At 38.7% G+C, this 20,776-nt stretch overlaps 2 protein-coding genes across 2 annotated transcripts; both read left to right on the top strand.

Annotated features, from left to right (window-relative positions):
- Positions 1-22: 22 nt before the first annotated feature.
- Positions 23-13,050, top strand: arhgap25 (Rho GTPase activating protein 25). Its single transcript, XM_057351978.1, has 11 exons — positions 23-585; positions 3,405-3,604; positions 4,042-4,123; positions 4,288-4,401; positions 6,152-6,356; positions 7,737-7,869; positions 7,960-8,033; positions 8,294-8,415; positions 8,876-9,036; positions 9,289-9,878; positions 11,644-13,050. The coding sequence occupies exons 1-11, from the start codon at positions 492-494 to the stop codon at positions 11,843-11,845; spliced, it is 1,977 nt and encodes a 658-aa protein (XP_057207961.1). The 5' UTR covers positions 23-491; the 3' UTR covers positions 11,846-13,050.
- Positions 13,051-14,424: 1,374 nt separating this feature from the next.
- Positions 14,425-20,776, top strand: bmp10 (bone morphogenetic protein 10). The gene is made up of 2 exons (XM_057351988.1): positions 14,425-16,347; positions 17,316-20,776. Exons 1-2 carry the CDS (start codon positions 15,945-15,947, stop codon positions 18,389-18,391), a joined length of 1,479 nt encoding a protein of 492 aa, XP_057207971.1. The 5' UTR covers positions 14,425-15,944; the 3' UTR covers positions 18,392-20,776.

The raw sequence follows: 20,776 nt of genomic DNA, 5'->3' as shown, positions 1-20,776 counted from the left end.
TGTCCATTTTGCATGTAAACCTCGCATTTTGCTCTCCAAGCAATGGAAACTCTACGCTCCCGCATCTTTTCACGAGAATGACAGATGCCTGTGAAGACCTCGGGCACCCTCGATCGAGGTGCACGTTTGTCATCTGCAAGAAAGTCCATCTCTATCGGTTTTCTGTGGCTTTCATGAGACTGCCACTCACTTCCTCAGCATACGAAGGCTGTGGATGCGAATTGGTGACAACGCTGCTCTTCTCTGCTCCATCTAACTGTGATGTTACGGTCTGACAAACCGTCTAGGTTGAAGGGTTTCTAAATAACTGTTTGTACAACTCTGCGCCCGCAGGCAAGTGGAGGGGCAAGATACGACGTGTTTGAAAGTGTCAAAAAAAAGAAGAATCAGATGAGAGGAAGAAGGAAGTAGAAAGCAGTGGGTTTGACTGTAAAGAATGTATTGTGCGCGTGGGTGCATGTGAAAGAAAGAATGTGTGCGAGTGTGTCTACATGCGTGTAATTTCTGCTATTTTTGAAGAAATGTCTTTAAGACTACCTCGGAACTGGGACTTCAGCACCTTCAGAGCGGAGACTTCCAAGATAGGCGAGTACCAGTGTGTTTGACCTCTGGGTCACTTTCTGTTCTATGTTATAGAAATTTGACTTGTCCAGGTGGATGGGTTACTGTGTGTTTGATTGTATTTGGTCTTTTGACAAGACAGGCCCACTTTTGGGAGGTCAGGTTTGTACATGGCTTGTGTGTGACCTTGGGATGGTTTTATCTTATGTGAAATTAAATTGACTAAACAGACGGGTTGGCATCAGTATGTAGTTTAAACTGAAGGTTTGATATTACAAATGAGACATTTATGACATATGGTACAGACTTTATAATTGATGTAGGCATTATATCAGACCTCTAATTTACACAATGTTATACAGCTATATTCCCTTGTAAGTCTTTTGAAGAACTGTCACATTCTTTTGCGTTTTGTGAATTAAATGTGAAAAGATCGAAATAGACCTTGATCTAATGAAGCCTCCAGGTGTTTCAAATACATGCTGAAGAGGTTTTAAAGAAATCTTTTAGCAGTTATAATATATGATGTGCATAAATCAAGTATTACCAGTGACAGTTTAATGGTGATTTGCGGTGTTTCTGAATCATGTGCACGTCTGCTGGAGTTGCAGTGCACTTCTGATTTCTTCTGCGTGCCGTCCTCATCTGGTAAAGACAGGAAGGCGCATTCATCCTCAGCATCAGTTTAAAACTGCAAGTTGTTTTTATTTAAGCAGCGTATTGAAAGTGGTAGTTCACCAAAAATAGAAATCCTGTCATCATTTAATCACCCTCATTGCAAAACCTGCAGGACTCTATCTTCAGTGGAACACAGAAGAAAATAATTCAATAAATGTCGGGGGGGGGGGTGGATGGTTTGTCCATAATGGAAATCAATGGAAGCCATGTTGTTTTGTAAGCAACATTCTTCAAAATATCTTTTGTGTTCTGCAGAAGTTAACGGTTTGGAATGACATGAGGGTGAGTAAATAATGCTAACGTACAGGAAAAGAGTACGGTATTTCATATAGATATAATGGGACATGAATTAAATGGATATGACAGGACAAGGGTCTAGAAAAGTAAGGCTTGTTCATGTTTATTATGGCCTGGTTTCACGGACTAAAATGCATGATTGAAGCGTCTCAGCTGAAAACAACTTACTCAGTGCCATTGTTTTGTCTTAAGATGCACACCAGGCACATTTATAAAGGTGTCCTCATTTTACTAAGGCCTACTGGGTCCACTGTCTTCTAACATGTCAAACGCTTACGCCTGACGCAAAACTGCCAGGCTTGACGCAAACGTCTCTTTGCATATCTGCTGTTATTTCACGGGGAGTTTGAGCTCTCTGTGTTTGCTTCACCACGATAAAAGCTCCCCTGATCCCAACGTGTGTCATAGAAATGGGTGAGGTCTGTGTCCAAGCACTGTGTGTGGGCCCGTGGTCCAGGAGATAGAAGAGAGCCGTGCGCTCCATCAGGGATGATGTTCTTAAAATAAACCAAAAAGGCTGACATTAGGTGGGGATCTTACAGAAAAGCTACTTCCTGTGGCTGATGAGGCTGTAACTTCCTGTTTATCTACCCCGGAAAGTTCCCTCTCTTCTGCCCTTTCCTCTCAGCTCAATGAGTTACAGTGAATTCAACTGCAAAAGCTTAAAGCTGCTCAATGTTTGCGACATCATCTCTCATCAACTACAGCTCAACTACAGCTGTGGCTGCTTGTTTGTATCTTAATGTGCATTTGCTTGCTTATCAAAAAAACTTGGTTGTGATTTCAGTATGCAGCTTTTGCTATCTTGAGTGCTGATAGGAACTATCAAAACAAATATAGTGATAGATGGTCAAAGTTTCTTTTCTACTTCCCAGCTGCAATTCAGTTTTCAGTCCTCCATTTTGCATCTCTCGGTCACACGGCTCTCTTCTTTTGCTCATCTTTCTCGTGGGAAAACCAAATCGCAGATGACATCTCTTATATCTCGTTTTTTTTTCTTTATGACAGTAAGATTATATTGAGAACAAACGGTGACTGGGCAAGTCTTTCTTAGATGTTTCTCCAGCTGAGACCTTATAATTTCATTAGTGTGTGTTCTGTAAAAAATACCTGTAAAAACCTGCAATATTCCAGCTGCTGGGGGACCAGAAAAAAAACTTAATATAAAATGTTTTGTAAAGTAAATGGTTTTTAATGTTATTTTACATCCAGCTTGTTAATTTGTGGTCTATTCCTGTAATTTGACATTTTTTTCCACATTTTAAAAATATGTGAAAATTCTGTAAACGTAAAGTGATAGTTTTCAAACTATGTTAATATGTTATTATTTTATATTGGTATTTAGTTTTGTAATATAAAATGGTATATGAGATGTGTAACATTGTTAGTTTTTTTTTTTTGCTGTATATATTTCCAAAGTTCACTATCAAAGTTTATAGTCAAGACAAACTGACAGCTCTTTTCCTTGGGTCTTCTAAAGTACAATGTTCAGCATGCTGGATGTTTCAGTTCTCAAACCCATGATTTGAATGAGTCAGTGCCCCATAATAAACATTTGACCTGCTGATTAACCTTTAGAACTTGTTTCAGTTCATTTACTGCTCAAAATACACAGAATTACTTTTCTTCTGTTAGTAAGACATTCAGAGTAAGACATCCACAACCAATCAAATGAGTTTTTGTCATGCAGGAAGCTTCTGGGGTCAACATGTTACCACTCTGGTGACACTTTCATGTTATAAAAATACACTCGCTAAAACTCGGTGACGGGTGATTTCTTTTTCACAAAGCACAGTGATCATCGTCTCTGACTCTTGGCCGTATTTATGTCTTAGTTTCTATTTGCTTGTCGCTGTTTTTCCATCCAGCTCGATCTAAGAGTGTTATTCCAGGGGAAGGAAGCCCTGGGTCCACTCACACTGGATCTAGGAGATCAATGGAGAAACCTCTGAAGACAGGCTGGCTGAAGAAGCAAAGATCTTTCGTGAAGAACTGGCAGCTACGCTTCTTTGTGTTGAGAGGAAACGTCCTCACGTATCATAAAGATGATAAAGAAAGTGCTCTTCAGGTATGAGAAACACAAATATATACTGTATAAATAATGGCTATACATTTAAATTTCATTCATATGAAGGATTTTTATTTTGCTTTGGTTTCTCTTGTGTCTGCATGTAAGATGTCAGATCGCAAAGTCAATGCCGGTCCTGTCTGTCAAATACAATGTGGCCCAAAACAGGAGTTTTTGTTTTGCATTTTTCTAATAAAATATATATTTTTTGTGTACACTAAACATCACATTTAAAATACTAAATAATAAAAGGTTGAATTGAAGGTTTAACACAAGTTTCAGAAATATTGAAAATGTCCCAAAGATCTTGTGTTCTTCATTAAAAAGACAAACAATATTAACACAGATGTTTTGTACAGATGGTCTAAAAATCACTACTGATAACATTTATTCACATTAATTCACCACTGAATATAACACCCACATTCTCACCTCAGGGAACCATCCCTTTGTTCTCATGCCAAGTAAATGAGCTGCCATCAAATGCAGATGATAAATTCTTGTTTGAGATCATCCCAGGTGAGTCTTCTTTAAGTCAAATCGAACATTGCACTTGTTGTTTGCATTGAAGGTGATTATCTACGTAGACTGGTTATAGAGAAATATATTACCAATTTTTTTTTATTTGATTTGTTATTCTTACTATACTGTATATTGAAGTCACAGTTTCCCTGATTCTGCAGGTGGCACTACAGATCGGGAGCGGGATGCGTATGTTCTCATGGCGACTAGTCAGAGTGAGATGGAGGAGTGGGTGCGCTCCATTCGCAAAACCATTGGATCTCGGTCCAGTGGAGGTATAAACATACTATAGAATTTCATTCTCCTTACAATATATCTTTTAATTGGATTCAAGCCTTTTACTCTCAATAAATGTTACAGGGTTCCCACTCTAAGCCAAATGTCAAATTCCCTGACTTTCACTGACTAAAAAGCGGAATTTCCATGACCTATAATGAATGAATGTCTTTGAAGTAGGGGTGTAACGATACTTTCAGCTCACGATTTGGTACATATCTCGATGCTGGGTTCACGATACGAAACACATCTCGTTATTTTGAACAAAATTCAAAAATGAAACTGAAATTCAAATAACATTTATTTTCAAAATATTCACAATTTCAGTAACTTTTTTTGTTGCACATACAACTTAATAAAGAATTTTTACATTTTAAGGCTTAACTGAACCTGCTGTACTGCAGGTTTGCCACTGAGTGTCAATTTTGACAGTAAATTTTTGATTTAGTTTTAGTCATAGTCTTTTGACTAAAATGCAATTTAGTTTTAGTCATCCCAATTTATCATAGTTTTAGTCTATTTTTAGTCGACGAAATCTACATTATATTAGTCTACTAAAATCTACCTGGATTAACTCATTTAATTGGTGTAATTAAATGTTCCATACAAAGATTTAACTGTTTCGACATCATTTACTTTACCTCGGAATTAAATGAAACCAGGTCATTACCTTTATTTTTCAGAAAAGTTGAGTAACTACTGGATATGCATTGTTGCAACACAGAGAATATTAGACCATCAACGACATGTAGCAGTTCATTCAGTCTCATTTTGACTCAATTGACCCGTTCGTTCAGTGAAGGGCGTGTTCATTCAGTACATTCAACCAATGAAACGCTCTGACAGAGCTCACGCTCAAGCGCTATTGGCTCGTGTCTCTTTGAAGCTGCGCTGTCTTTGCTTGAGACAGTAATGAATGAGAAAACTCTTTCAAAAAGACATATTACATAAACTGTATTACATTTCTTCAATCATGCAAATCACATACTTAGTTCGATTTTTAGCATGTCAAGCGGGAAGGGAATAAAATGGCGCTGAAGTTAACACAGTAACACAAAAATACGGTATAGAAAATTTTAATTTTGATAAATGGAAACGAAAATTTAAAGTGACAAACAAAAATCCCTGATATTCCATGACTTCAACAAAACATATATAACTTCCATGACATTCAATGTCTGGAATAGACCTTTTAAAATTCCATGACATTCCAGAAATTTCATGACCCGTGGGAACCCTGATGTTACAATTAGGGATGTAACAATATTATCTATATCTTGTTATCGCAATAGCAAAATTGTCTCAATATTATCGTGGTCACCTGACTGTATGAATGGATAGGTCTGCCAGGCCTAACATAGAGAATGTTAGAAAAAATATAGATGTTACCCATGGCTAGGTCCATCTGGTGCAATTATTTTATTTTATAAAAGGGATTTTTAGGTCATTTGACCCATCTAATACTATAACTCATACCTCTAAGCATCAGTTATGATCAGAGGATAAAGAAAATAGAATGCTTTTGGCGCGTTTCCAAGTCATCATTTGTCATTTTAAAGATTGCAATAGAAACCGTACCGTGGGTGTTATACCGAGGTATCATCGTACAGTGAGATTTTGATATTGTTACATCCCTAGTTACAATGAATGCAAATTAATAAAGAAACAGCTGTAATTGGATGCATCTGTGTATGGATTATTATAATATTCTAGTAATGTATGAGTTACTGTACGTTTGTCTTTTCTAAGTATTTGGAAAGAGTCTACCAGACATCATGGAGTACGAGAAGAAATTTGGATCACACCTGGTGCCCATCTTGGTGGAGAAGTGTGCAGAATTCATCCGAGAGCACGGTCTCAATGAAGAGGGCATCTTTCGCTTACCGGGACAGGACAACCAGGTGAAGCAGTTCCGAGAGGCCTTTGATGCCGGAGAGAGACCCTCGTTCCCCAGGTAACTGTTTACACCTCCTGTCGATTCATGGGGTACACTCTTAAAAATAAAGGTGCTTAAAAGGTTCTTCACATATGCGATGCTATAGAAGAACCATTTTTGGTTTCACAAGAACCATTCAGTCAAAGGTTCTTTAAAGAACCATCTCTTACACCTTTATACAAATTTTTTCGCCACAAAGAACCCTTTGTGAAACAAACAGGTTCTATGGATGTTAAAGGTTCTGTATGGAACCATTTAGACAAAATGGCCCAGTTTCACAGACAAGGCTTAGCTTAAACTAGGACTATGCCTTAGATAAATTAGTACATTTAAGTCGCTTTTAATAAAATGCCTTAGATAAAAACATTACTGGTGGGCATCTTGAGACAGAACAATGGCATTGACATGTTTTAAGATTTTTGGGCAAGTTATTTTCAGATAAGACAGCTCAAACTTTCATTTTAGTCTGGGACTTGTTTTAAGCCTTGTCTGTGAAACTGGGCAAATTTGTTCTTCTATGGCATTGCGAAGCATCTTTATTTTTAAGAGTGTGGTGTAGGTAAAAAAATGTGTGTGATAGAAATGTACTTTTAATGCCCTGTAAGTCACTTTTTTAAAATAAAAATGTCTCCCAAATGTATAGATGTACCTGTAATGGTATAAAGTGTAAATACCATGTTTATTTTATGTAGACTACCATGATATTTAAAGTATGCCCGGCTACTTTAAATAATACTATTTTGTTATCATGTCCAAAATCATAGTATTACCATGCATGGTAACATACCTAACAAGGTTCTTGTTTGTTAGTTATAATCTCAAATTAATCTAGGGGCACAATTCCTGGAAGTGAGATATTAGTTTTGCTTAAAATCAGATGTATCTGTTGAATGATAAGTGACCAATAATCAAGATAATCGTTTATCGAGGTTTATTATTTTTTGTATGTTTGGCATGCAATTTGGTTTTACACGCGAATAAGGTTTTAATGCGGATAATGGTTTTCAAGCTTCTGTTTTAGCAGTATACACACGAATAAGGTTTTAATGTGGATAACCACACTGTGCATGACCATTTATGGTGAATCACACAGCTTTTTTAAGGAAGTAGCATAGGTAGAAGAAGGTTGACCTAGAAAGTCTGAACTTAAGCAAAGAGAGAGAGAGAGAGATACAAAAGTACGATAATTCAGAGGAACATGGCACACATAGATGATCTGTGGGTGAGCCACATCCTGTCCTGACTGAAAGAGATCTTCTCATTACTCAACACGCACTCGTGCAAACGCAACTCACTTTGCGCTCGAAACTGCTATTAAACATCTCTTACTAAAATCAAGATGAAAAGATTGTATCTTTAGTGACTATCAAGTTAATACTTTCCACCTTCTGCCTGCAGTGACACAGATGTCCACACTGTGGCGTCCTTACTCAAGCTGTACCTCAGAGAGCTTCCCGAGCCTGTTGTACCGTGGACCCAGTATCAGGATTTCCTGGACAGCACTTTGTTGTTGGACGCAACCACTGCAGCAGTAAGAAACCGAAGCATATTTACAAAAACGATGTATCAGATGAGAAATGACTCAGGGACTTCCTGTTCATCACAACCTGATCTGTTTCAGGGTAAAGAGAGACTGGAGAAACAGATCAGCTTTCTGCCAAAAGTGAACTACAACCTGTTGAGTTACATCTGCAGGTATCAATCACACACTGATAATGACAGCAAAACATATGCAGATGAAAAATAAGCTCAGTAAAAGTTACATTTGATCAATTTCTTGTGCTAAGTACTTCTAGATGTTTTGTTCAAAACCCTTTTGCCATGCAACTTAGATGATATACAGAACAAAATAACAGCAATGTTTATGTTTTCCACAGTATCCTACGCAAATAATATGAACCCGTTACAATGGGTGTTCATTTTATTTCGTCCCAACCCTGTATTTGTTCTTCCAGATTTCTTTATGAGGTCCAGAGGAATTCAAAGGTGAACAAAATGAGTGTGGAGAATCTGGCCACTGTGATGGGAGTGAACCTATTCAAACCTCAGGTGGAGGACGCCTTTAGCATGATGAAGGGTCAGTTATCTTGCTATGTAAGAAAATGATGTGTAATCATTACCCAAAAAGAAAATTTGTGTAATCATTCACTCACCCTCAAGTTGTTCCAAATTTGTATGAATTTCTTTGTTCTGCTGAACACAGAGAAAGATATTTGGAAGAATGCGTGTAACCTAACAGTTCTCGGCCACCATAGAGTTGTTTCCTTGTTTCCTTTGCAGTATTTGAGATCTGAAAAAAACAAAGAGCGTCTTTTCTGTTATTTTGAGCTGTTTCTCCAATTTTCCTTTTCTGCAAATAAATACAATATTTTATTTGAAATGTGGGAGAAATATTGTTAATAGTTCACTGATTTTGAAATAGTCTCTTCATTTTTTCCGTGGCTGTATATTTTAGTAAGGATATTTTATAGGTTTTTGGTTAACACATTTCATTGCTGTTGTAAAGATCAGTGCTTTTGCGTGTTCTTTACACACAGGAACTCCCATGATACAGAAGGTAATGACGGTGATGATCAGACACCATGAGCTGCTCTTCCCACCCTCTGAAGATAAGCTGCCCTCTCCACTTCCCAGCAAGAAACACAAGAGCAAGAAGACAACTAACCCTCGCAGTTTTGTGGGCTGGGAATCTGCTGAGGTATGAATCGCAAAAAAAACTTGTGAATTCAGTTCTGTAACAATATTGTGTTGTCAGTCATACTGTACAGTACATCGATACGATCCGCTGATCCAACAGCTGCTTAAATCTGTTGGCATACTGTCTCCAGACTTGAGATCTTGTTGAATGCGGTCATGTGGTTTTTACTGTTAGTCAAGGTTACGCTTCTTAAGAAACTTCACAGGTTGCTTTCGCACCTTCATATGTTAACGGATCACTTCCTTCTTAAAGTGTGAGGTGTCATCTCTTTCTGAGTCCCCGGAGGAGGAGGAAGCGGACACACCTGAGGATGAGTGCAGAGACGTGGGGCCATCAGAAGCTGGATCAGGTGATGCAGATGATTCCTCTCCATTTTCCCCCGTCGACGACTCATGGACCGGCAGCCCCAGAAAGCGGACGCAAACTCTACCCAGCTTGGGCTGTCCAGCAAAGGGCCGAGAACCGCGTTGGGAACGCTGGAGCAGGTTTCAGGAAAGCTTTAACGAGAGCGATGAAAAGACACTCTCGGAGGACATCTTTAAAATCCTCGACATCCAGAAAGAGACGATCTTTTCTGGAGGGCAGAAAGGCAAAAATGAAAAAGCGGAGGTGGAAAAGGAGCAAGGTTTGAATAAAACGGGTACAGACGGTGTAATCAGAGAGACAGATACAAAAGCACTGGTTCAGAGCACAGGCCCCTTGTCTGAGCCTAGGCTGAGCAAAGAGGCGAGCGTGCCAAATTTGGGACGAGAAAAACCAACAGCGGTTGATGGTGGCACTGCTCTTCAGCAAAGCAATGCAGGACAACCAGAAAACACAGACACAGCGCACATCATCAGAAGGTATGAACCAAACCAAATTTACATCTGTTGTCTCATTTTTAGCTCATACAAGAATGAGTAGTGCTTGGAAGCATCACTTCTGTTACTGTTTAGTGTAGGTACCACTACACTAAAATAGGTGGGGCCATGGACATACTGGCCATATAATTTTTGCAGTGGGGTCCCCCTCCATCCATTCGTGAGAAGGGCACTTTGGGCATCAGGGGCCAAAGAAGCAGGTGCCGCAGCATTGTTATGAAACCAAAAACTAGGAAATATAACGTTATATTCATTATTCTTTATTTTTTTGCATTCTCTTGTTTCGTAAGATTGCTAGTTCCAGTCCTTGCTTCTGATTGGTCAGTAGATAAGCATAGCTATGACGTGGAAGTAGTACAAATACATTTCAGACATACTGCATCCGCCATGTGACCCGTATGATCTTTGACCTATGATGTATTAACAACAACCTGTACGTAGGCGTTGGTAAAAACATAATTTAGTCATGAGAAATTAATTTATGGATATTTACATTTGTAAACGGACATCTGCCTTAAAGTTTTCTGCTATTTGTATTTGAATATCTTAATTTGACCGTTGCTCAGCTCCCTTGGCATCATGGGATAGAGAAGAGTCCATCCGATGCACACTCACAAATATTGGCGGAATCCACCCGGGTATTTCTCGCCTACTGTTTTTTGCATACTTCGATTTTCGGACATACTATTTATGACTATTTATGTACTTATCTTCACCTACTACATAGTATGGAAGTAGGCGATTTGGGACGCAGGGATTCTGTTGTTGTTCACAGTCGGTCAGGGACTATTTTTTCCAACGGAAGGAAGGATTTTAGTACTTTTACTTAATGAAAGTTGCATTGATGCGTATTTTTAGCTTTAATATTTGTATTGCGTGGTAACAGTTTTATCAATGCAATAAGGTACTCGAGGCTAGAGCTGTTTCATCACGATACAACACAGCCTGTGTCTTATTGCTTTTACATACCACCTGTTACCATAATACATGACAAAAAGTACTTCAATTCTGTATCTCTTTGTTTGTTTATCATGTAACACAGTGAGGTAAATGCATACAGTTCACATTAACAGATAACAACAACCAAAAAGAGGTGAAGTGACTGTGAAAACCTTCAAATGTTGACAACACGTGAGGGTAACTAAGTAAACAAGTGTATCAAAAACAAACCTCATTGCACCTAAAAGTTCAATATTAATGTAGTGCAAATGCAACAGATATAAGATGACACTCAATCGAGTCTGTTGCTTTCTTAAATTCCAAGTATTGCACCTTTGCATGCTTGCTGAGCTTTTCTCAATAATCTTTGTTTAATCTATTGTTGTTTATTGTCGCTGTGTACTAATGTTCTGATAAGCATGTACTAAACCATGGCGGAAACCGCATGGCAGACTCTATACGCCCCCTATTGCTAACTGGCTTCGAATGTTATGTTTTTTTGTTAATTGGTCCGATTAGTTTTTGTTTTTGTTTAGACAGCCAGGTCTATGTAAAGACACTATATCCTTTTCAACACACACGACAGAACAGACATCTAACAAATATTTACAAAGTGATTTTGATTCTTACCAGCGTTTCTTAGAAATTGCTTACTCCACCTTTAAGTAGCAAAGTAGCCAGAATGAGTAATGCAGTGTCATTACAATTCCCAGATGTGTGGGGATTATTGAAGAATTGGAATGAGCAATCAGAAGGAATTATTGTTATATAATTGGTCGTATGTGTGTGTTTGTGTATACATTTTCAGTCTCCAAGAGAAGAACAGAGAGCTGGTCGCTACAGTGGCAGAGCTGCAGGCAGCATTGGAGGCAGAGCGACACTCTAAAGCCGCATTAGAAAATGTACTGCGCAATGCAGAGCGCACCAGGGACGAAGCCCTCACACGCAATGAGCAGCTGAACAAAGACATTCGGAAGTTGATCAACAGGCCCACCGCTGGACCATCATAGTGACATCATCAAGAAAACACAGATCAAGACCTTATCGTGTCTCGCTTCTCACAGGATCTGTGAGAACAATCTGGACACCTTCATACTGTGAACTGCTTCTGGATCTATAAAGTCCATCCCATAGATTCTGTCCATGATGTGACAAAAGTGATACGGTACAGTATATGACACGTGCAAAATTAGGCTACATTTTCACATTCAAAACGACAAAGGAATAGTTCACCCAAAAATGAAAATGATGTTATCCTTTACTCACCCTCTTGTCATTTCAAACCTGTATGACTTTCTTTCCTCTGCAGAACACAAAAGAAGATATTTTGAAGAATGTCGGTAACAGAGAACGGTTGGTCCCCATTGACCATTAGTTTTGTGTGCATACAATAGAAGTCAATGGGGACCAATGGTTTTTGGTTACCAACATTTTTCTTTTGTGTTCTGTGGAAGAAAGATGTTTGAAATAATAACATGGTGTATTAATTGTGACATTTTTGGGTGAACTATCCCTTTAAGATGAAAGTTGAATTATGCAGTATTAGCCTGAAAACATAAAAGGTTTATAAAACGTGTTTAATAACTGCCTGTTTTTTTATTGGTGAATCTCTGAAAAAGTATGAACAAATGAGCAACAAAACTATCTCGACGTATCCACTCCCACTGGTGCAGAACCCTGCTTAATTTTGCTGAAATGAAAAGTATTTGAGGAAGGTCTGTAATGTATTTAGTTAATATAATATAAACAAACAGTATATATTTTTTATTTGCATATGTAAATTTGTTGACGTAGACAAACTATATTTGAAACCTGAATTGCAATCACTAATCGTTTATTTAAAGTTGAGCTTTTCTTAATTTTTGCTCCACACAAAGATGACATTCGTGGATTTACAAAAAATCATAAAGTCTGGGAAATTTGCAACCCGCTCAGATCGCTTGGCGCCATTGGACATGTTAAAGATAACTGTTGACGGTTTTTGTTTCCCCAAGATTTTAATTTCTTAAACTATGACAGACATCCCTCTTTAATTTATGAAATTTGCTGAATGACAATTTAAAGTTTGTTTTGTTTGTTTTAATATTTATGTGATCACCAAACTGCTGGGTAGGACCAACCAGAGTTTGTGAACAGTTTGGGTGTAAAGGACAAAAAGCACCAAATGTGGATGTCCGTCAGTAAATAAACAGGTTTTATCTGGTTTGTCTTTCCTGCACCTTCACTTTTCCTGCCTGGATGAAGTCAGAAAGAGATAGTGTGTGAGAGGAGATAAAATGTGACAGAGTGTGAGAGAGAAATGGGAAGAATGCTTTCAGATCAGTATTCACAGAATGAAGCACAATGTGTGTTTTGGGGGGGTGGGTGCTCTCTTAAGACGCTATGCATTACGTAAGGAAGAGAAGAACAGATAGCATTAAGTCTGTCAGCTGTCATACTGACTAAATGATAGAGAAGGAATTTCCTATTTCCGATCAGGCTGGTTTATACAGAAGATGTGCTGCTCAAAATAAACAAATAGCAGAATATGTGAATACTGTATATGATTGGGTTGTTTATGCGGCGGCTTCCAGTTTGTTCTGGCATAGATTGCATCGACATTTCCAGAGGTTTCTCTTGTGTGCTCCAGTTGGGCTCCTGGCAACACAACAGTGTACAAGATAAACAATGCAGTTATCAAGTGTATCTCCTGCGTACAGGAAAGATGATTTTAAGAGGGAGAGAGTGAGAATATGCCATGCATTACGGCATGTGACTGACTTAAGTGGTTCCTGGGTCAACGCTTCTCGCACATGTCTAAAAGCCCAAAAAAGATGTATTCAAGTTAAATTTAACGGGAATAATTTATTAAAAATGAACATTATAATAATTCCCATATACTGTAATAATCCCCATTATAATTATAATTGGGAACAAAATTAAGAGCTGCAGCGGAGGCAAAGATGATCTGTGATTGGTGACTTGATGGATTAATCTTCAAAATAAGATATTGTATGGCATAAAAAGATTTTGATAATACTGCAAATATTTTTATTCTGTTCTTTTTGACACTTGACATCCATGGCTACTATAAACACTAATTGTACAGAAAAATGTAAATGAGTAAAGTTTTAATGGTTACACTTTACAATAAGGTCTCATTCAATAACATTAGTTAATGCTTTACCTAACACGAATTAGCAATGAGCAACATACTTTCACAGCAATCATTAGTCATGTTAACAGAAATGGTGTTTGATTTTAAATATGAGTTAGTAAATGTTGACATCAACTTGTACAATAGGTACTAAGATTAATAAATGCTATACAAGTATTGTTAACTGCATGTTAACAAATGAAACCTTATTGTAAAGTGTTACCACTTTGTTAATACGGCACATTTTTAATTGTAATAAGTGTTTATATTTTTCAGTTTTGATATTTTCCCTGTCCATTCCTGACATTTTAAATATTTGTTGCTGCCTTACATTTTGAAGTACAATCTAATTGGAAGTCATTTTAACTTACTATTTAACATTTTTAATGTTAAGTTTTCTATTACTTTAACTTCAAATAAGTTAATCAATTATTTTAGTTATAGCTTTTTTAGTGTAGTTTAGTTACAACTCACCATTGGCCAAAATTGTAGGTATTAGGTTGAAATGACATTTAAAGCCAATTTGATTGTACTTAAAATGTACTTTAAAAATGTACAGTGTAGAAAACAGCATACAGATTGTAAATGTTATTAGGAAATAACGTGTATAATGCCATTCTTTAACTTTGTTAACATGAGCTCACTAAATGATGCCCAATTTAGAGGGATTAAAGCTACAATTTTCTAGGGTATATGAACGTAGAAGCTCTGACTCTCGCAATACCTCAATGCTGTTTTACGACGGAGAGATGTGCCACTATATGAAGTCGCTTTATTGGGTACTTGACATCCTGTGACTCTGGAGTGCGTTTCCATTGGTCACAGAGCTGTGTCAGCCACTTAGGACGGGTGATAAGGTCTTCCCTGCACTTCCGAAAGAGATGTTTGTTTGGCCCGTGATCGTAGAGGCTCTTCAGAAGGCACGCTGTTGCACACCCAGCATATGATAAGATGCTAAAATTCAATTCAATTTTTTTTCACTATATGGCATCGAAGTAGTATTTTGTTATTGGCTAGAAAAATACAATCAGTCTATATATTTCCCATTTATTATAAGCAAATCTGGAAATACTATGAGGCTCTTGGTAATTGATGCTTGTCAAATGCTTACAAACCTCTTTGAGATCTACGGATTTTCAGATAGCAGCTGTAATGAAATTTCGTTCAGTGGTCACTTTCAGTCTATCCTGCAACCTCTCACACCCCATTTCATTTCAATTCCCATCGTCACAGATATTTAGCCTCTCGTGTTCAAAGATACGGAGGCCCTCTTCAGACTTTTGTCAAAGAGAAACAGTCAATGAACTCAAGCCCCAACATTCAAAGCAAATCAGAAAAACAAATAAACACTAGGCCCAAAATCTGCCCTGGCTCACCCACCCAAACAAAAAAAACCCACCATAACGAGGAAGGGGCTTCTGCACGTATCAGAGAGATGTTTACAAAGTCCTCATTAAGGAAAAGAAACTAGATAAGAGTGCACACGCACACACACACACACACACACACACACACGCACGCACGCACACACACACACACACACACACACACACACTCACTGGGATACTACGAACACACTTAGAGCTTCCTAGTTTGTAGATAAGGCATAGAGAGAAAGTGGAGAGAGAGAGAGGGGGGGAGAGAGGAAAAACATTTGAAAAGAGATGCCACAGAGGGACATCTCTTTCAAGTAGTGAAACCACCCTCACGTCAAAACTTTTAAGACATCAGAAGGTAAGAAGAAGAATAAATGCTCAAAGTTCAGGATTAGAGGGACCTTCATTCAATGACAGGTGTGGCTGCAGAACTTCAAACCTCAACGCACCGGAGTGATCACTGACCCTCTGGATAAGCAAGGGTTTACTTCTTCTGAACGCAACAAAATAACATTCAGGGCATTTTTTCATTGGATCTATAGACCTAAATTCAATCCCTGTGTGACTCCAAACCCATTGGACTGCTTGTTTCTCATCATGGTTGGAAGCACGGTTTGTAAATTGTGGATTATGGGGTCTTCCACACCATCAGTTTTATTGGCCTTCCTTGTGTTGTTTTGGGGGCCTTTCTTTGCCTGCAGTAACCCTATCAGCTCACCGGAGAGGATCCGCACTGGTCCAGGGCTGGATGATGGGAATGGAGGTGTTCTGGATCCCTCACTACTGGAGCAGGAAAGTGAGGTGGACATGCAAAGCGTGCTGGAGAACCTAAAGGGGCAGTTTCTACGCACCTTTAATCTGTCGGGTATCCCTCCACCTGTACAGACAGGGGCCACTCGAGTGGAGCCGCCAGAGTACATGCTGGAGCTCTACAACCGCTTCGCCAACGACCGAACATCAATGCCTTCTGCAAACATTGTCCGCAGCTTTAAAAATGAAGGTACTTGGAAATGTACTTTTTAATTGTAACTGGGAAATTGATATATTTGCAACTGTTTATGTTTTCGATTGTTGTGCAAACAAATGATAGGGAAATTTGCTTGTGGGTAGGAAAATACTATAACAATGACAAAATGTTTGTTGAAATATTTCAAGCTGGAATGATTTGAAAATATACGAATATAATTTTAAATATAATGCAATTTAAATTGCAAATATAATGCAATGTATAAAATAATAAATTTCAATATATTGTTCTAGATATTTTCAAATTCATATTAAATGATTTATTATCTTGAAAGTTGTTATATAGAATATACAAGATATTATAGTTTACATATAGTTTAAATACAGTATAATGTATATACTGTAGTTTAAAATATATAGTTTCATTGCATAAAGGACTATACAGTATTTTTTACATTAAAAATGTAGAAATTTAGAATTCTAAACATTTTTTTTCAAACAATGGGCCATTACTGTATAATGTAAATGATTTATTTCATTATGTATGCAAATGCACCCAACAAGTATAAGTTTAAGTGATAGTTCACAAAAGAAAAATTTTGTCATCATTTACTCACCCTCTTGTTGTTTCAAACCTGTATGACTTTCTTTCTTCCGCAGAACACAAAAGAAGATATTTTGAAGATTGTTGTTTACAGGCCCCATTCACTTGCATTGGTTTTGTGTCCATACAATAGAAGTGAATGAGGGTCAGTGCTGTTCAGTTACCAACTTTCTTCAAAATATCTTCTTTTGTGTTCTGTGGAAGAAAGAAAGTCTTAAAGGTTTGAAATGACAATAGGGTGAATAAATGATGTGAGAATTTTCATTTTTGGGTGAACACTTTAACTAGGCAGAATATCATAAACACTGGTAGATTTGTTTCTTAGCACAATTATTTTGATTGATTTAAAACATAGCGATCCGAAATTTCTGTTTATTTTGTGTATTTTTTCTTTTCAGACTCTTCACCATGCAGCGTGGGACCTGGTGGGGTGAGACGACACCCCCTTCTCTTCAACGTGTCAATCCCACACCATGAAAGAGTCACCGCCGCTGAGCTCCGACTCTACACCCTGGTCCAAACAGATCGCCACAAATACGCTGGCGTTGACAGAAAAGTGACCATATATGAAGTGAAACAACGTGAAACAAATACCAGTCATCAAATAAGAGGGGACGATATTGATGGAGGACAGCCAAATGTGCAAGAGGAGGAAACAGAACTAGTGGAGTTGGCATCTCGACAGGTTTACGGCACAGACAATGGCTGGGAATCCTTTGACATGACTGCTGCGGTGCATAACTGGCGTGCTAAATCAGAATATGGCACCACCCACAAGTTGGAGGTTCACATCGCAAGTTTGAATTCTCAGAGTTCTCCAGCTTCCGAAGGTGTAAATACAGGCAATGCCATAGGAGGGGACATGGACATTGACACCAATCTTGAGGACAAGCACAAACCCTTAATGATAGTCTTCTCTGATGACCAAAGCGTAGACCACCGTGGAGACAAGCGAGAACTGAATGATCTAATCCAGCATGAGACTGCTGGGCATGGCTTTCAGGACAACCTTGGTCTGGGGCTGACCGATCTCTGGGACGACTTGGGACAAAAGGATGAGAATGAGGAAGAGGAGCAGAGTGAGGAAGCTCTCCTTCAAATGCGCTCCAACCTCATCTACGACACGGCGTCCAGAATTCGACGCAACGCCAAAGGCAACCTGTGTAAAAAGAACCCCCTCTATGTTGACTTCAAAGACATCGGTTGGGACAGCTGGATTTTGGCTCCCACTGGTTATGAAGCATATGAGTGTGCAGGGGTCTGCACTTACCCCTTGACAAAACACGTTACACCCACAAAACATGCCATTGTGCAAACTCTAGTCAACTTGAAAAGTCCGCAGAAAGTCGCTAGGGCTTGTTGTGTACCCACTAAATTAGATCCCATTTCCCTGCTCTACCTAGATGATGCAGGTGTGGTCACATACCAGTATAAATATGAAGGCATGGTGGTAGCAGAGTGTGGATGCAGATAGTATTTAATGGAAGGAAATGGGGTGAAGCCGGGCCAGAGCTTAGAAACTGGAATAGATGGAGATAAAAACTAGCCAAACCTATGGCCTTCATACCGAGTTTCTTCCAAATGGTGGTGTAAAAGATTTACTCCCAACCTTAAAGCTGGAGTTGCAAAGTGCCTGAATATGAGTCAAAGTTTCACAAGGGTGTTGCGTCAAGCAAGGGACTTATTTGGAATCACGTGACAAGGGGCACAATGCACGTTTTGGTGAATTATCCCTGCTGAATAAGAACTGGGTGGAACAAAAGACAGTAAATGAACCCCTGACACGCCTCAAGATCAGCCGGGATAAACACGCTGTTCTTATCAGTAAAGACTAAAGTTTAAGTCGGAGATTGTATCAACTCGGACTCGTTGCATACTTGGCCATTGCGTTTGCGTCAGCAAAGTTCTGCCCAAGTGGGTGTTGTAGAGATGGCAGCTCAGTGGAGAATGTGAACTCAAGCACCACAGGGTCAGTCCGGTGACCCTACTAGAGACAAGAAGCCTGCGAAACTGTGCGTTTCCAGTTTCCACAAAGCTCCGTATCGTATCTGTCGTGACAACGCCGAGTCAATACGCAGCTTCCTGCCTAACAGAATGCATTTGATATGAACTGTCTAAGTTAAAGTGAAACAGTTACCAGAAGAATCTTGTAAAGAGAAGGAAGGGTCAAAACAGACCAGAATGGACCGGTCTTGACTTCCGATTCTGGCTTGGAACATGCAGAACAAACAACTCTGTTGTGGATTTTCAAGGTTGGCGGCCAGTATTGCAAATGTTTCAGGACACTTTTTTGGTTGTAGGGCATCTTGAAAGTCGATAGAGGACAATTAGGACTGTCAACATTATCTGACTGGTTTATATGTATTTCTTTCTCTTGGGCCAGTTATTCTTGTTTCATCAGGAACTTGGTATTCTAAAATATGTACCATCATCCACGTTCTAACATGAAATAAACTTGCACATCATTTACTGACTTTTAACAGAAATGCTAAGATATGAGAAGTGGGGAGTTGAAAGAGGATGCAGAGTCACAGTGCTTGCACAGTTTGGTTTGTCTGGCTTATTCAATTGTTGACAGGCAGCATCAACCCCAAGGGGGTACTGGGGGGGCCACTTTCCCCCCTCCTCCACATGTGTCGTGCGAGCAGCTCTCCCACCCCTGTGCAGGACTGTGATAAGGAGGTGTCAGGATTGAGAAACATGTGTTTGGTTCTCAAGATCTTGGAAAACCAATAGCAATTCCAAACTGCATGGAAAGTAGGGGCGGGATTAAGAGGGCGTATCAAATTCTGGCCCCAATAAAGGAGATTTGCAGCATTCTCCCCCATGGCTTTACTGAACCTCCTTTTGAGTCTTGCTCCCCTGAAACTTTCTGTCACGTCTCCAAGGAACAGATGTTGGATCCTGTTGGATCCTTATCGCTGTTGGGGCAAGAGGATGAATGGAAACGGTCTCGCAAGGTCATCCCCACCCACAGATACACTCCGCAAGACTTTTCAGTCATCACCATCTCTGATAATATCTGCCAGGATTTTTCTCATGCTTGAAAGATACTTCACATTACTGGCTTTACATAACATTACTATCAGACTCTATTGTTAAAATACAATTTATGTTCTGCTGCTTGGATTTATGATGAAGCTTATTTATTGATTAATTTATTTTTAAATATTATTCTTTAGGTGACTAACAATATTGTACATATGACTAAGTACACTATACAGAGTACATCATGATACTGTTTTGCAAACAAATATGTGTATACTTTATTTTGTATGAGTTCATTTTAAATTAAACGTATTATTTTGTGATAATTTATCTTTTGGCATGTGTAGTGTGTGTTGCAGCACTCAGCAATGTCTGATTTTGTGAATGTTTATCAATCCATTCACAAGTACTGACTTTGTTTTAAGATTTGTATATCTTAAAATATGTTGTTAATCCTCCAGTTCACTGCACCCAGACACTCTAAAATAGATTTAGGCACTGTCAGTCCAGAGCTCGCTGTTTAGATATTGGGTTGGGGAGCTATTCATAAATTTCACTTCCCATTGAAAACCAGCAGCTCAAAGGCCCGGAGTTTACATGTCAAACACATCCACATTCATGGGAAGCTGACTGGAAACTAATGACCACACAGACTCTCCTGGTCTGTTGCTTGAGGCTATGCAGATGTGTTTAGCGCTTTTTTTAGATTGTTTTGGGGTGCAGGGTTTTTTAAAAAGTCGCTTTGTTCAAAATATATTTAAGATATGAAATATGCTTTGGTAATTTGTTGTTGCCTGGTGCCATTGTAAAAACGATGTATTTTGGCATGTACAAATGCACATTGAAAATGTAAATAAAATAAATATTTTAA

This window comes from Triplophysa rosa, linkage group LG2 (genome assembly GCF_024868665.1).
Source record: "Triplophysa rosa linkage group LG2, Trosa_1v2, whole genome shotgun sequence".
Taxonomy (NCBI): domain Eukaryota; kingdom Metazoa; phylum Chordata; class Actinopteri; order Cypriniformes; family Nemacheilidae; genus Triplophysa; species Triplophysa rosa.
The sequence above is the reverse complement of the archived record's forward strand: the minus strand, read 5'-3'. Positions and strand labels throughout refer to the sequence as shown.

Excerpts from the sequence above, each read along its gene's own strand:
- arhgap25 (XM_057351978.1), top strand. The coding sequence starts at position 492 with ATGCGTGTAATTTCTGCTATTTTTGAAGAAATGTCTTTAAGACTACCT. Across the intron at positions 4,124-4,287 it reads CTTGTTTGAGATCATCCCAG|GTGGCACTACAGATCGGGAG; the intron begins GTGAGTCTTCTT and ends CTGATTCTGCAG. Across the intron at positions 7,870-7,959 it reads TGGACGCAACCACTGCAGCA|GGTAAAGAGAGACTGGAGAA; the intron begins GTAAGAAACCGA and ends GATCTGTTTCAG.
- bmp10 (XM_057351988.1), top strand. The coding sequence starts at position 15,945 with ATGGTTGGAAGCACGGTTTGTAAATTGTGGATTATGGGGTCTTCCACA. Across the intron at positions 16,348-17,315 it reads CCGCAGCTTTAAAAATGAAG|ACTCTTCACCATGCAGCGTG; the intron begins GTACTTGGAAAT and ends TTTTCTTTTCAG.